The sequence below is a fragment of the Procambarus clarkii genome, chromosome 26, assembly GCF_040958095.1.
Source record: "Procambarus clarkii isolate CNS0578487 chromosome 26, FALCON_Pclarkii_2.0, whole genome shotgun sequence".
In the NCBI taxonomy this organism is placed as follows: domain Eukaryota; kingdom Metazoa; phylum Arthropoda; class Malacostraca; order Decapoda; family Cambaridae; genus Procambarus; species Procambarus clarkii.
The window spans coordinates 9,780,426-9,797,052 of NC_091175.1; the positions used below are offsets into that span (position 1 = coordinate 9,780,426).

The 16,627-nt window shown below is 38.1% G+C and overlaps 1 protein-coding gene across 6 annotated transcripts in view; it reads right to left on the reverse strand.

The window, feature by feature from the left end:
• Positions 1–16,627, reverse strand: part of LOC123756763 (uncharacterized) — a 62,573-nt gene that overhangs the window by 13,144 nt on the left and 32,802 nt on the right. For 4 of the 6 annotated variants that reach the window (XM_069331853.1, XM_069331851.1, XM_069331849.1 and 1 more), the window contains 6 exons: positions 15,585–15,647; positions 10,052–10,189; positions 2,973–3,093; positions 2,699–2,760; positions 817–1,036; positions 51–314 (listed from right to left, as the gene is read on the reverse strand). In XM_069331853.1, the coding sequence (XP_069187954.1) occupies positions 51–314; positions 817–1,036; positions 2,699–2,760; positions 2,973–3,093; positions 10,052–10,189; positions 15,585–15,647 (868 nt within the window). The remainder of the gene's footprint in view (positions 1–50; positions 315–816; positions 1,037–2,698; positions 2,761–2,972; positions 3,094–10,051; positions 10,190–15,584; positions 15,648–16,627) is intronic. The other 2 variants (XM_069331852.1, XM_069331850.1) reach the window with 1 other exon arrangement.

Genomic DNA, 16,627 nt, shown 5'->3' on the forward strand with positions numbered 1-16,627 from the left:
AACCTAGAGCTTAATCCCTTCCTGTACACATGTAGAAATGCACAACTTACCTTTGATCTTCTCTATGATCTCTTTAGGAAGTGCATCTTTAATATTTTGATGAGTAGGAGAGGCCTGCAGCGCATTACTCGAGACACTTCCCGAGGCTGCAGGTCGCTTGCTACTTTCCACAGATGACACAAATCCTACAGATTTTGGCTGTTCACTGTTCTTTCTTTCATTCACTATCTCAAGACACTTGCCACCTGGCTTGTTAACCGCTTCTGAGGCCTCAAACTGAGCTAAAAGGCTATCTAGGTCACCAGCCTCCAGAACTGAAAAAAACAAATGCCTCAGATGATTTACAAGTCAAGAAACATTTTGAGAGTGAGTTTTAAAATGTAATAAAGAAGGGAACTTGAAGCGTACATTCATTAATCTAAATTAACTTATCAACCCTTTCAATTATTTAAATTCTATTATTGCAAATTTAGAAGAACCCACAATAATTCAATGTACTTTAGAGACTCACAACAGGTTCATACCCACATATCTAAGTATAGTCAACCGACAGACTTCTGTCCTTCACAGAAGCACTACAGTACTATGAGAAACAGCAACACTTTACTACTCTTATGCAGTACAATAAATATGAATATGAACTTTGTGCATCCTTACTGAATACAGAAAAACCTTATCAGTAGTTTGAAACTGTTTCAGACAATTCAAATTGCAAAATAGACCAGTTACACTTACTTTCAAATTAACATTAAAACACCAGTACAAGAAGCTTATATTAACTCACAAACAAATCAAGATTTGCATGAAAATCCCTACCTGGTGTTCTTTCCATCACAGTCTCAATATCAATCTCTTCGTCAAAAACCTTTTCGTGTGCAGTGGTGTTTAGCGTGCACGAGAGAGACTGTGGAGTGACCTGCAGCTGAGGCAGAGGGACTAAGGAACCAGACTCGTTCACCATGGCCAAGACAATAGACCCAGCGGGAAGTTTCACATCTTTGCCGTCCAAGTGCAGTATTTTGTTGCCGGGTACAGCCTGTAGAAATATGTTATTTGAACTTTGATAAACAAAATATACATAAATCATTAAATTAAAATGCCAAGTTCCCTGATCACAACTGTGTGTATTCAATTTGACCCAATTCACTATACACAAAAATTAAGACATGGTCACTATATTATAAAATATTAATTGTTAATATACAATGTTCTATTTACTAAAATTCAATTTTAGAAGCATATGATATTTTTTTGGTTACTATGAACTGCTTAAACAAAAGCATGCTAAATCTCAACAAACTCCTGGTCGGTTACTCAACAGTAACTCAAAAGTAACCACTTTGCTTTATATAATAAAAAAATCCTATTCTAATAATAAATTAAGAATGCAATAATGGGTATGAATCCCCTATACAAGAATTTGATTTAAAACAAACCAAAATAAAATCCAATATAAATATACGCTCAATTTTAAGCCCAATAAACTAGTATTAACATTTCAAGCACTTGCCTTCTCAGCACCACTTGTTCAACAAAACCACATTTATGCAGAAAACTAAGCTGAACTACAGTATCAAAAATATTACTAGCTGAATGCAGCAAATTCAACATTTGGTTAGTAATATATAATATACCTGTACGAGTTATCTAAGAGATTTACATAGTATTATTGCTTATGGTAAACTCAATTAAATATACTGAAACTCTGCAAATACATTTACACAGTAGCTAAGCTCAGCAACTGCCAACCCTTCTGTTGTGGGGGTATGCTCATAAGCATCAAAACATATTGACATTAAATGAAGCTTGCAAAGTCTGGTTGCAAGTGCGACTACCAGTGGGCTTGACCATCAAGCCCACTTAACGGGCCACGGGGACGCTAAGCCCCGAAATCATCTCAAGATAACCTCAAGTGTGGGCTTGATTGTGTGAACTTGGGATAAGTATGCACCTAACTTTCACAGAGGAACATAATACCCTGCAGTCTCACCCAACCTCAGGATCCACATGGCAGGATACTTCTGTATATTTGATACTATTAGTGATTGATTAATTATTTGTAACAACAACAGGGCACCCTTGAATGAACTTGTGTTAATAATTCATGATATAACAACCATGAGAGGCAGAAAATTCCCTTTTTGTCAGATGAAGTAAATAAGCTGCAAAGTGCCATGTCACAGCTTACAGAGAGGTCTAGACACCCCTACACAAATTTACACGAAAATATCACAGAATATTATAATCAAACAATAAAGACTCTCCCAAAGTACAATGAACTATCATTACTGCATACATATACTCATGTGACAAAGCAAATAATCTTGACAATAATTAAATATTTGTACTTATAAAACCAGAGCTGTTGATGTACACATTCATTATTTATTTGCAGAAACCCATGTGTGACCAAGGTAATGAGCAATAACACTATTAGCAGAGTTAGAAAGCATTGCCACATTGTCTCTATACAGTGACATTTGGCAAGACTTTTGGAGTGCATTAAAAACAGGAGCCCAAACTTCATATCAAAGCACATTTCCCGGTAACTCTACTCCCTCACCTTGCAGGGTGAAGCAATCTGGGTGATGTTCCCTGCACCAGGGTTCCCAAGTAGCTTCCTAACACTTCCACAACCATTACCACAACCACTACCACTGCACCACAACACCAAACGCCAACACGATACCAAACTCACCTTCTCTTCGATTACTTGAGATTTAATTCCCTCAAGTTCAATATATTTAGTAACTTCAAGACCTGTGTAGAGAAATTTGAAGTTAAATTGTCAAATTTTAAATAAAATCATTAAGAGCATTCTTAATAATTCATATTATTCAAGAAATAGTTCAACATTTTATTATTAAAAAATATTATTTTTGTTTAAAAAAAAGTTAAATTTATTTAATATTCACCATAAAAGCACACTAATGTAACTAATATATCTTAGTTATCTGTCATGTCACACTGACCTGCTTTTGAGTCCTCAACAGGGCACACCAGCTCTTGCTCTTCCCTTTCTGCCAACATCAGATCTTCTGTCTTCAGAGTAGGTCCTCTTGTATCCTGAAGAACTCCCAACTCTTCAGAAGCCTGTAGACATTTGAAATATGAATATTTATAAGAGAAAACCTTTGCAAGAAATATAGTAATGTGTGTGTGTGGCTTTAGCTACCCCTACCAACCATAATCTATACCATTAACAATTATGATTTTTTCCCATCTATATTGACTGGTTGCTAAATAATGCTAGCTGCTGCTGTTCTCATGGACAGGATAAAGCACAGTCGATGGAAGCCAAAATTCTACGTCAGACGAAGAAGGATCTTTTCGAACAACTGTCTGGTCATTCATGGTACAGTACAAGGAAAACACTGGAGAAAACAAATACATCATTTAAATAAACTCGGTCCTCTGAAGGACTATTTATTATCACACAAAACTGCAAGCAGTGCTCGTGCTAATTGCCAGTTGGCCTGCTTGGCCACTACCACAGTGTCACCACGTGGAAGCACATACACTTTAACGAAGTTCATTAAATCGACCCACTTCTAATATTTCCTTTAAGTCCATATCTACACACCAGACTACCAGTGATAACGACACCTCAGCTTAGTAACTTGTGTTATGCAGTGGACTTGAAAATAGTGGAACCTCGAATGACGAGCGAGCCACTCGCAGAAAATATGTCTCAACTAACGAGCTTTTGCTTTAAGGAGCAAACTACATGGCGCTTCCTAGCGTTCCCGACGTCTGGTTCTCTTAGGACGCAGGTTCCCTTAGGAACCTGCACCCAAAATGTGCAGGTTCCTAAGATGTTCAGGTTCCTAGGGTGTGCAGGTTCCTAAGTGGGTAGCATAGGAAGCCACCCCAGAAAGCTCTTTAACATTTAATAACATTTCACTAACTCCATAGACACCCGCTGCCCTTCGGACACTCCACATGATATATGAGACATTCTTTGAAGCAAGACAAACTGAGCCAGCACATCCTGGGTCACCCCATGATATGTTGGGTTTCCATTAATCACGATATTGTAATTAATACATTTTTGTTTATTATTATGATTCCTAATTTTTCAACCACATTATATGAAGGTCTTAACTATTATGTTCAGGCTTACCTGGAGTTTACCCATAGTTGATTTCTGGAGTTACCCTACTTCCTAAATCCAACATGGAAGTCACTTGTCTTGCAAACTGAAAGGCTGTTGCTTGGACCAGCATACAGGCTCACATATCCGTTACAACTTGGCTGATCTATGCAAATTTGTTACACTCGGATGTATTCCTTCATGCATTGTAATTACTCCTTTAAAATGTCTAAAATTATTATAACCTAGAATCCAAACTTCACTATTTATGTAATCTTTAGTAGGCTAGTGGGTGTTTCTGAGAAAGCTTCAATCAATACATTAGCCTTTGTGTGAAGACCATTAATGAAATACATTTTTTTTTTTTATTCATAGGCCTTGCATGTTAGGGATAAATTCATTGTAGTTAAAATATTTTCAATTACAGTACTTGAGAATGTTTCTTGGTAGGTAAAGTAACTACTCGATTTTCTTCAAAGACATAGCAATGCTTTCCCCATTTCTTTACCGGCTAGCTATGCCATTATATTAGTCAAATATTTCTCATATTCCTAAATTAAGTATTAATTGACAATTAACTTATTGTCAATACATCTTAAGAATATAATATCCATACTGTTCTCAAAGACTTGTTTCAATTTTACTACCATTGCTTACATCTTCACTAGTTCACTTAATATTTCCTGCATTTTGTTGAGATCTGCCAAGGTGTTGTGTCATTAAGCAAATTTAAACTTTAAAGATTGTACACAGAAATTACAATAGTGTGATGCATCAAATGAACAAATCCATGTCGTAGCAGTCGATTAAGACGCATCTGGGATCCTCTCGGACGTAGGTTCGAACCCTCATCACAGCCCTTGTGGATTTGTTCATTTAAAGATTGTATACTACACCTAAATTACAAAGACCAATCAATATTAGTGTACATCTACTTACAGGTCAAGCAATTAAAGTTTTATCTTTTATATCTTTCAAAAAATAAAGAAATACACAAGAACCAACTCTTGGCTATATACCTCCTGCCTATACACTTTGATTGCTACAATGATTTGTATCACTTCTTAAAATTAGCTTTCAATCCCCCTATGGTCCAAGTGATTTAAGACCCAATCCATCCTTATATCCTAACTCCTATGCCACTTCCATGTGGTATACAGTATAGCCATACTGGGTTAGCACTTTCTCCTCATAATTATCTTACCTCTTGGATACACTCCTAAAACACACCAACATTACAATACAGTACAGTACTGTACCTCGCTGCTGGTGCTGACAAAATTTTGAAGACAAAATAATGAACATGCTCTAATACAAGACCATGTAAAAATGCAAAATATTTAATACCACCTAAAACCAATGCAACCAACAATATACCTCCTCATCTTCGTTCTCAGCTAGATTGAACATCAACTCAGTAAAGAAATCCCCATCTGAACCCTGCAAAAGGAGGAGTTGACAAATGTTAGACAATGAATCACTAACTACCATGTCATCTTTGGACAAAAATAAATCATGAACTGGTTAGCCCCACGCAATTGATTATACCAGAAACCTAAAACAAGTTATGTGTCAAATTTTATATGGGTGGTTTCCACAACCTTTTTCTAGTAAATTCCAATAGTTGAATCAATCAATCATCTGAAGATAACGCATACAGCATTTGAGTACTTTCTTACATTTCTCAAATTCATATACCAGTATCCTCTTGTCCTAATTTCTCTCAATAGAAAGAAGCCCATTTTGTCCACCTAGTCTATTCCATTGAGAAGTTAATACATGGTGACCATATCCCTTCAAATTCTTCTCTTGAAACCTGTGTAAGACTGAGCTCCCTGGCTCCCTGTACCTCTGTCCTCTTCAAGAACTAGCTTTATTACAAATCCACTGAACATTTAGGAGAATATGGTCTTCTGGTATGGTTGACCTAAGCTGTCTGCATCCCAATAATTCATATTCCTGCAAGGTTGATTTGCCATAAGAAAAACCCTATTATGATCCGTGTCGATAAGAGTTAAATACACAAATCTCAAGTTAACTACCCAACACAAGAGTCAAACATTAGGTCAGACAAGAGAGAGCTCATCTCTAGACCAAATCGTCTTAGACCTGTTTCCTATCCTTTGGCCATTAGAGGGACTCCACAAACCACACTCAACAGTGTTCCCAAGTCACCAGAGGGTGTGACTCATTTTAATCACAAAAAAGCAATGTTCCAAAAAAGAGAGAACAAATGAACTTCTTTGATGCTGGAAAGGGATCCAGTTTGACACAGCTTTTACCTTTCTTACTTTACCTTTTTCGTATCCAGAAGAAGGTCCGGAGAAATACGGGGACCAATGATGGGATTACCTCTCAACATTTTCATACAAAATTCATTTTTAAGTTGTGGATGGAATTGGCCTAAATAACCTCTTCCTTTAATGCATTCCACTTACCAACCACCTGTACAGGATACAAGAACTTCCTTACATCTCTCTGACTCAACTGCATGTCCAGCTTCCACTGATGTCCCCATGTCCTGCCTCTTTATAACTTAAGCTTCTTTTATTCATTTTGTCTATTCCCCTCAAGATCTTTTACATGGTTATCATATCCCCATTGGTTATCATATCTGTTTTTCTCCGTTAAGGGTGAGTTACCTTCGCATGTCCTTAAAGGTGAGGCCTCTCAATTTTGGTCGAGAAACCCCTTTAACCTAGATGCAAACCTCTGAACGTGAAGTTCCTCTTTATTCTGCACAAGGTGTGGGTTCCGTGCTGCACACACTAGCAATGATCTCACACAGGCACTGTGTATAGCATCCTTGCTATACATACTGTTTATAGCATACTTGTTTAGATTCTTAAATGACATCCTTATGATTGCCAACTTCTTATAAGCTGCCAATTTTTTCCTGTTCACACGAGTTTCTGGTGTTAAGTGGCAAGATTGTCTACTCCCAAGTCTTTTATCGTTTCCTTTGATTGCCTTTCCTGTATAGTGAAGTTAAATACAGATCTCCTATCTACCTTACCCATTTTCAGTACTTTGTACTTTAGGATTGAATTCCAGCCGCTATTTATCTGCACACTCTTGTTCATCGGGTAGATATGCAGGTAAGGATAATCTTGGTGACCTCGTGAATCTCCCTAAGATTTGGTTGAACCAAAACTAAGCTCAAGGAGCTACTAAAGGAGTAATATTAATAGCTATGGGGATTTGTTCATTGAAGCCATCACCATGACTTGCAATACCTAATCATTGGACACCTTCTGGTCAACAGCCAACCATCATCTAAACAACCAATAAATCAAGTACATGAAACTCAAGATGGTGAACTCAAAGTCTTTGTAACTTGTTAAATTTGTACCCAGAAATGAAAGCCCAAAATTTACAAATTTTGACACCAACATGTTTTCCAATGACTAATCTACTATACAGTATAAAAATCCAGAGTTGAATGTAAGGAAATGCCTCTTTCTGGGCCAGTCCTTCGGTGGCTCCCTCCATACTCGCCCTGCCCTCCTACCATGACATTCAGGGGTCATGACTTTGGCACCACATGTATGGCGGAGTTAGCTGGTCAGGACCTTTGAGTCACTGGGGCTGCCATCTGGTGGCAAGCCAGGGTTGCTAACTTGAACCTAGGTAATTAGTATAAACAGTTCGTATCGGTGTCACCAATATTGTCCATGCAGTTGCTTGTTTTGGTGCACATACTCTTACCGGCATTTTTTGTTTTTGTTTTCCATTTCGTTGGATTATGGTGATCTTGTATTCCCAGACTCCTCTTGCCTCTAATGGTCAGATTCTGGTGCTGGATTTTGGTATAAAAACTGCAGGTTTCCTTAGGAACCTGCACCCAAAATGTGCAGGTTCCTAAGATGTTCAGGTTCCTAGGGTGTGCAGGTTCCCAAGTGGGTAGCATGGGAAGCCACCCCAGACAAACTCTACCATTTAATAACATTTCACTAACTCCATAGACACCCGCTGCCCTTCGGACACTCCACACGATATATGAGACATTCTTTGAAGCAAGACAAACTGAGCCAGCACATCCTGGGTCACCCCATGATATGTTGGGTTTTCATTAATCACGATACTGTAATTAATACATTTTTGTTTACTATTATGATTCCTAATTTTTCAACCACATTATATAAAGGTCTTAACTATTATGTTCAGGCTTACCTGGAGTTTACCCATAGTTGATTTCTGGAGTTACCCTACTTCCTAAATCCAAGATGGAAGTCACTTGTCTTGCAAACTGAAAGGCTGTTGCTTGGAGCAGCATACAGGCTCACATATCCGTTACAACTTGGCTGATCTATGCAAATTTGTTATACTCGGATGTATTCCTTCATGCATTCTAATTACTCCTTTAAAATGTCTAAAATTATTGTAACCTAGAATCCAAACTTCACTATTTATGTAATCTTTAGTAGGCTAGGCGGTGTTTCTGAGAAAGCTTCAATCAATACATTAGCCTTTGTGTGAAGACCATTAATGAAATACTTTTTTTTGTATTCATAGGCCTTGCATGTTAAAGATAAATTCATTGTAGTTAAAATATTTTCAATTACAGTACTTGAGAATGTTTCTTGGTAGGTAAATTAACAACTCGATTTTCTTCAAAGACATATCAATGCTTTCCCCATTTCTTTACTGGCTAGCTATGCCATTATATTATACAAATATTTCTCATATTCCTAAATTAAGTGTTAATTGACAATTAACTTATTGTCAATACATCTTAAGAATATAATATCCATTCTGTTCTCAAAGATTTGTTTCAATTTTACTACCATTGCTTACATCTTCACTAGTTCACTTAATATTTCCTGCATTTTGTCGAGATCTGCCAAGGTGTTGTGGCATTAAGCAAATTTACCTCTTGGATACACTCCTAAAACACACCAACATTACAATACAGTACAGTACTGTACCTCGCTGCTGGTGCTGACAAAATTTTGAAGACAAAATAATGAACATGCTCTAATGCAAGACAATGGAAAAATGCAAAATATTTAATACCACCTAGAACCAATGCAACCAACAATATACCTCCTCATCTTCGTTCTCAGCTAGATTGAACATCAACTCAGTAAAGAAATCCCCATCTGAACCCTGCAAAAGGAGGAGTTGACAAATGTTAGACAATGAATCACTAACTACCAAGTCATCTTTGGACAAAAATAAATACTGAACTGGTTAGCCCCACTCAAATGATTATACCAGAAACCTAAAACAAGTTATGTGTCAAATTTTATACGGGTGGTTTCCACAACCTTTTTCTAGTAAATTCCAATAGTTGAATCAATCAATCATCTGAAGATAACTCATACAGCATTTGAGTACTTTCTTACATTTCTCAAATTCATTTACCAGTATCCTCTTGTCGTAATTTCTCTCAATAGAAAGAAGCCTATTTTGTCCACCTAGTCTATTCCATTGAGCAGTTTATACAAGGTGACCATATCCCTTCAAATTCTTCTCTTGAGACCTGTGTAAGACTGAGCTCCCTGGCTCCCTGTACCTCTGTCCTCTTCAAGAACTAGCTTTATTACAAATCCACTGAACATTTAGGAGAATATGGTCTTCTGGTATGGTTGACCTAAGCTGTCTGCATCCCAATAATTCATATTCCTGCAAGGTTGATTTGCCATAAGAAAAACCCTATTATGATCCCTGTCGATAAGAGTTAAATACACAAATCTTGAGTTAACTAAAGAGTCAAACATTAGGTCAGACAAGAGAGAGCTCATCTCTAGACCAAATCGTCTTAGGCCTGTTTCCTATTCTATGGCCATTAGGGGGACTCCACAAACCACACTCAACAGTGTTCCCAAGTCATCAGAGGGTGTGACTCATTTTAATCACAAAAAAGCAATGTTCCAAAAAAGAGAGGACAAATGTAACTTCTTTGATGCTGGAAAGGGCTCCAGTTTGACGCAGCTTTTACCTTTCTTACTTTACCTTTTTCGTATCCAGAAGAAGGTCCGGAGAAATACAGGGACCAATGATGGAGCAGAATGACTCCGACCGCTGTCGGCTGCCTCCGGCCATCGAAAGAGAGATGACCTCATCCACCACCAAGTCCTCTTCATCCGATGCCTTTAAACCAGAAAAACTGTCATTATGAATTCTAAATATTATATATTGTACTCTTGCATTCAATTTAATATATACAATTAAATACATAAACTATAGTACACATGTATGGAACATACCGATTTTGTTAAATCGGTAATATTTTAATGGCAGCAACAATGAAATACAGTAATGATAAGCGAGGGTAATAGTACTGTGGTATCACTCACTAAAGCGAGTTCGCAGGAGAGCAGAACCGATTCCAGTAAAAATTTATACTCGGTAAAAAGACAACCAGAAAAATTCATCATAAAACATACAGTAAAATAAATTTGAGCAAAGAGGTAACTCGAACCAGCCATCAAGGTACCCCCAGCCACGCATGTTATACCATGTACTCACCTAGTTGTGTTTGCAGGGGTTGAGCCTTGCCTCTTTGGTCCCGCCTCTCGACTGTCAATCAACTGGTGAACAGATTCTGGAGCCTATTAGGACTATCAAATCTGCATTTGAAACTGTGAATGGTGTCTGCCTCCACCACATCACTGCCTAATGCATTCCATTTAACTACTCGGGGTATGTCATGGTTTGGGAGGGGGGAGGGGGTAAACTATACAATCTGGGATTACACTGAATCCACATGAAGTCTGGAGGCTTCTACTGAAGCCAGTCCAAATTTTACAACGAACCCCCATGCACTCGGGTGCAGATAAAAATAATTAATTAACGCTCCAGCTTCAGGTTGGATAACTGACACCACGTTCAGGTACAGGAGTAAGGTGCAAGGGTAAGGCAAGGTAAAAACTACCTTAATCACTGATTCACGTCACCTCATTCCTCCAAATTTATTTTATCATTGATGTATGAATATTGTGTTAATGTGATTTCTTTGTGTATAATAAAACAAATTATCAGGCACTGAATGTAATGAAAGGCCTTTTTCTGGTAGAGTCCTCTGTAACACCCCAAGCCAAGTGCTAGTCCAGCTAAATCTAGGGACAATACACCAGGCCTCTTAAGACCCCTTGCCTACCTAGAACCAGGACCAGAATCTGGCAGTGGCCAGGGAAGCTCGGAGATCAGAGATTAACCCAATACCATGAGGAAAACACCAGAAAACACAAGCAAAACTAGTAACTACTGGAAAGATATCTGGTACCTGAAGTTAAAGCAAACAATAGTTGCATAGTTCAAAAACCAGGTGGGCAATCCAGGCCAGTCTGCCCCTCCCTCAAAAATTGCCCTGTTAAACAAACAGAGGTAGGGAGCTTCCGAGGGTCCCACCATAACAAGGGCATTTTATTACATTTAGCATTTGATAAGGGTTAAGCTTGGCACTGATCAAAGGAGTTTGTGCACTACACAGGAATGAAATACCTGCCAAGCTCATGCAAGCCTTGAAGTCCAACTGTAAACAATGCCAAAAGCCTTTTAGGCATCTAAATGTGCAGCCATCGTGCCTCGACATTGTGGGAAAGAGAAGGCGTAAATGGGCACAACTAATTTCTGGGACCAAGACCCCAAGTAAGACCTGAAACACATAGCAGCTTTTACTGGAAAGAAGTTTCCCACTTGTCAAAGGAACTCAAGAGAACATCTACCAGCCAAACTCTCAAACAAGAAACCAAATTCCAGAGTGTGTTTAAAAAAGCCAAGAATCCACTTCCAGCAACCACAAATCCGAGGACCTCTCTTGCCACTGGAGGAAAATCGAAGCCAGTCCTCTTATTCTGTTGCCCTTTCTTCCACAGCCCTAGAAGAAAGAATAAACAGGAGGTTAACCAGAGAAGCTTAAGAGAGGTTAACTAAAGTCTTGAAGATGAAGATGCAGATCCTAAAGATAAAAGGAAACGAAGGCAGGGAAAGTAGGTTTCAAAGCCTTTATCAAATCAGAGGCGGCAGCATGTAAAGTTGTTTCCAGCAACCCACCTCCAACAGTGTCTGTGGCCCATGGTGCCAAACATGAGAAGATAGCTTGTAGCGGCAGAATTCAAAGCCCTCACAGCAGGTATCTCTGGTGCAGAAGGGAAAATTGTAAGCCAACTACAAAGTCAGGAACCCTGATCCACAGTCAGTGAAAACAAAGGTAGGCTAAGGCACACGCAATGAACGGTGCTATAAGAAAATCATGAAACAGAAAGGAGACATCACCAAAGCAATGGCCCAGAGCAAAACAAATGTTCCAGGGAAAACCAACACAACTTAGCTTGAGTGTGAAGCAAAGGATTCGGATCTGTCAAGAGGTTCTATGCCCCGCCAATGCTGTGACCATACGAGTGAGTGAGGAAACAGGTTAGCTGGGACCCCAGTGACTGCTGGCACTGCCACCTGGCAGTAGTCTGTCACATCAGGATTAGTTTATTTACACCATGGCAACAATCATTTGCCTCACTCGATACCTAACTTTTATCAAGCAGGTACTTGTTTTGTTGCCCTTATTAATTCTATCCCCCCCCCCTTTTTTTTTAGTTTATATCCATGCTCTTCTTGTATTATAAGGCTTGATTCTGGCCCTGGCTGCTGGTGTTTACCTATCATTGTTTATGAGGGAGTGAGATACTAGCTCTTTTATAATCTGCCTCCTAGCCATGCTGATTACCTCTCAACATTTTCATACAAAATTTATTTTAAAGTTGTGGATGGAATTGCCCTAAATAACCTCTTCCTTTAATGCATTCCACTCACCAACCACCTATACAGGATACAAGAATTTCAAATTCTTAAATGACAGGTTCAGATTCTTAAATGACATCCTTATGATTGCCAACTTTTTATAAGCTGCCAATTTTTTCGTTCACACGAGTTTCTGGTGTTAAGTGGCAAGATTGTCTACTCCCAAGTCTTTTCTTATTGTTTCTTTTGAGTGCCTTTCCTGTATAGTGAAGTTTAAATGCAGGTCTCCTATCTATCTTACCCATTTTCAGTACTTTGTACTTTAGGATTGAATTCCAGCTGCTATTTATCTGCACACTCTTGTTCATCGGGTAGATAGGCAGGTAAGGATAGTCTTGGAGACCTGGTGAATCTCCCTAAGATTTGGTTGAACCATAGCTAAGCTCAAGGAGCTACTGAAGGAGTAATGTTAATAGCTATGGGGATTTATTCATTGAAGCCATCACCATGACTTGCAATACCTAATCATTGGACACCTTCTGGTCAACAGCCAACCATCATCTAAACAACCACTAAATCAAGTACATGAAACTCAAGATGGTAAACTCAAAGTCTTTGTAACTTGTTAAATTTACACCCAGAAATGAAAGCCCAAAATTTGTAAATTTTGACACCAACATGTTTTCCAATGACTAATCTACTACACAGTATAAAAATCCAGAGTTGAATGTAAGGAAATGCCTCTTTCTGGGCCAGTCCTTCGGTGGCTCCCTCCATACTCGCCCTGCCCTCCTACCATGACATTCAGGGGTCATGACTTTGGCACCACATGTATGGCGGAGTTAGCTGGTCAGGACCTATGAGTCACTGGGGCTGCCATCTGGTGGCAAGCCAGGGTCGCTAACTTGAACCTAGGTAATTAGTATAAACAGTTCGTATCGGTGTCACCAATATTGTCCATGCAGTTGCTTGTTTTGGTGCGCATACTCTTACCGGCATTTTTTGTTTTTGTTTTCCATTTCGTTGAATTATGGTGATCTTGTATTCCCAGACTCCTCTTGCCTCTAATGGTCAGATTCTGGTGCTGGATTTTGGTATAAACACTGCAGGTTTTTTAAGGAACCTGCACCCAAAATGTGCAGGTTCCTAAGATGTGCCGGTTCCTAGGGTGTGCAGGTTCCCAAGTGGGTAGCATGGGAAGCCACCCCAGAAAAACTCTAACATTTAATAACATTTCACTAACTCCATAGACACCCGCTGCCCTTCGGACACTCCACATGATATATGAGACATTCTTTGAAGCAAGGCAAACTGAGCCAGCACATCCTGGGTCACCCCATGATATGTTGGGTTTTCAGTAATCAAGATACTGTAATTAATACATTTTTGTTTACTATTATGATTCCTAATTTTTCAACCACATTATATGAAGGTCTTAACTACTATGTTCAGGCTTACCTGGAGTTTACCCATAGTTGATTTCGGGAGTTACCCTACTTCCTAAATCCAACATGGAAGTTACTTGTCTTGCACACTGAAAGGCTGATGCTTGGAGCAGCATATAGGCTCACATATCCGTTACAACTTGGCTGATCTATGCAAATTTGTTACACTCGGATGTATTCCTTCATGCATTCTAATTACTCCTTTAAAATGTCTAAAATTATTGTAACCTAGAATCCAAATTTACTATTTATGTAATCTTTAGTAGGCTAGGCGGTGTTTCTGAGAAAGCTTCAATCAATGCATTAACCTTTGTGTGAAGACCATTTATGAAATACATTTGTATGTATTCATAGGCCTTGCATGTTAGGGATAAATTTATTGTAGTTAAAATATTTTCAATAATAGTACTTGAGAATGTTTCTTGGTAGGTAAATTAACTACTCGATTTTCTTCAAAGACATAGCAATGCTTTCCCCATTTCTTTACCGGCTAGCTATGCCATTATATTATACAAATATTTCTCATATTCCTAAATTAAGTGTTAATTGACAATTAACTTATTGTCAATACATCTTAAGAATATAATATCCATTCTGTTCTCAAAGATTTGTTTCAATTTTACTACCATTGCTTACATCTTCACTAGTTCACTTAATATTTCCTGCATTTTGTTGAGATCTGCCAAGGTGTTGTGGCATTAAACAAATTTAAACTTTAAAGATTGTACACAGAAATTACAATAGTGTGATGCATCAAATGAACAAATCCATGTCGTAGCAGTCGATTAAGACGCATTTGGGATCCTCTCGGACGTAGGTTCGAACCCTCATCACGGCCCTTGTGGATTTGTTCATTTAAAGATTGTATACTACACTTAAATTACAAAGACCAATCAATATTAGTGCACATCTACTTACAGGCCAAGCAATTAAAGTTTTATCTTTTATATCTTTCAAAAAATAAAGAAATACACAAGAACCAACTCTTGGCTATATACCTCCTGCCTATACACTTTGATTGCTACAATGATTTGTATCACTTCTTAAAGTTAGCTTTCAATCCCCATATGGTCAAATTGATTTAAGACCCAATCCATCCTTATATCCTAACTCCTATGCCACTTCCATGTGGTATACAGTACAGCCATACTAGGTTAGCACTTTCTCCTCATAATTATCTTACCTCTTGGATACACTCCTAAAACACACCAACATTACAATACAGTACAGTACTGTACTGTACCTCGCTGCTAATGCTAACAAAATTTTGAAGACAAAATAATGAACATGCTCTAATGGAAGACAATGGAAAAATGCAAAATATTTAATACCACCTAGAACCAATGCAACCAACAATATACCTCCTCATCTTCGTTCTCAGCTAGATTGAACATCAACTCAGTAAAGAAATCCCCATCTGAACCCTGCAAAAGGAGGAGTTGACAAATGTTAGACAATGAATCACTAACTACCAAGTCATCCTTGGACAAAAATTAATACTGAACTGGTTAGCCCCACTCAAATGATTATACCAGAAACCTAAAACAAATCTCTTGTACGATTGGACTTCATGGGGTAAACAGTAATACATAATGGGATCTATACTCATGCCTGAAACAAGACAAAATTGTGGAAGTAAAAATAAAAATATTTGTGAAACAATTGTCTTGTGCTAATGCAAAATAAAAAAAGCTAAATAAAAAGTTATTTATGGCAACACATTTATAACAATAATACAGTACAGATCATATTAAAAAGTAACATGAAATCATAAGTGTCAGGGCAAGAAACTTAAATATTGGCCTACAGTATTAGTAACAGAACACACTATACTTTCGAGATGTATTTTATTGTCTCGATAAACGTACTTGAACTTCAGCACGTGTAAATGACTTACCTGGAAGTCTGATAAGAAGTTACTCGAGTTCCACCCTAATGTACACTACATGGAAAGTGAGAAGCCAGAAGTACACGGTACTACCAAATAAGAGGAAAGCAATTCACTGTACAGTACTGTTAAAACGACACTGCTTTCATTAAGCCGGACATCAAACCTATCTTACTGTCCAAGTCCCACGAACAAAACATCAGCATTGTATTCAATATTCATTGATAAAATAACACAAGAACCTCAGCCATTATTTGGGATACCATACATCAAAGACAGAAGACCCATAGTGGATTAAGTTATTCAGTATAAAACCCAACTTTTAAAGCAAATGAGGACAGCAAAGGTGCAGTGATATGCAATACAGTCAGTTCTGAAATAACAAAACCGAGATACAGTATGAGGAAAGCAGCCAATCCTCATAAACAAATGCCAAACATTCGTTAATTCGGCCACTTGAACTTTATTCCATACAATCAGGCGAGAACATTTACACAAGGAAGTGTACACACTGAC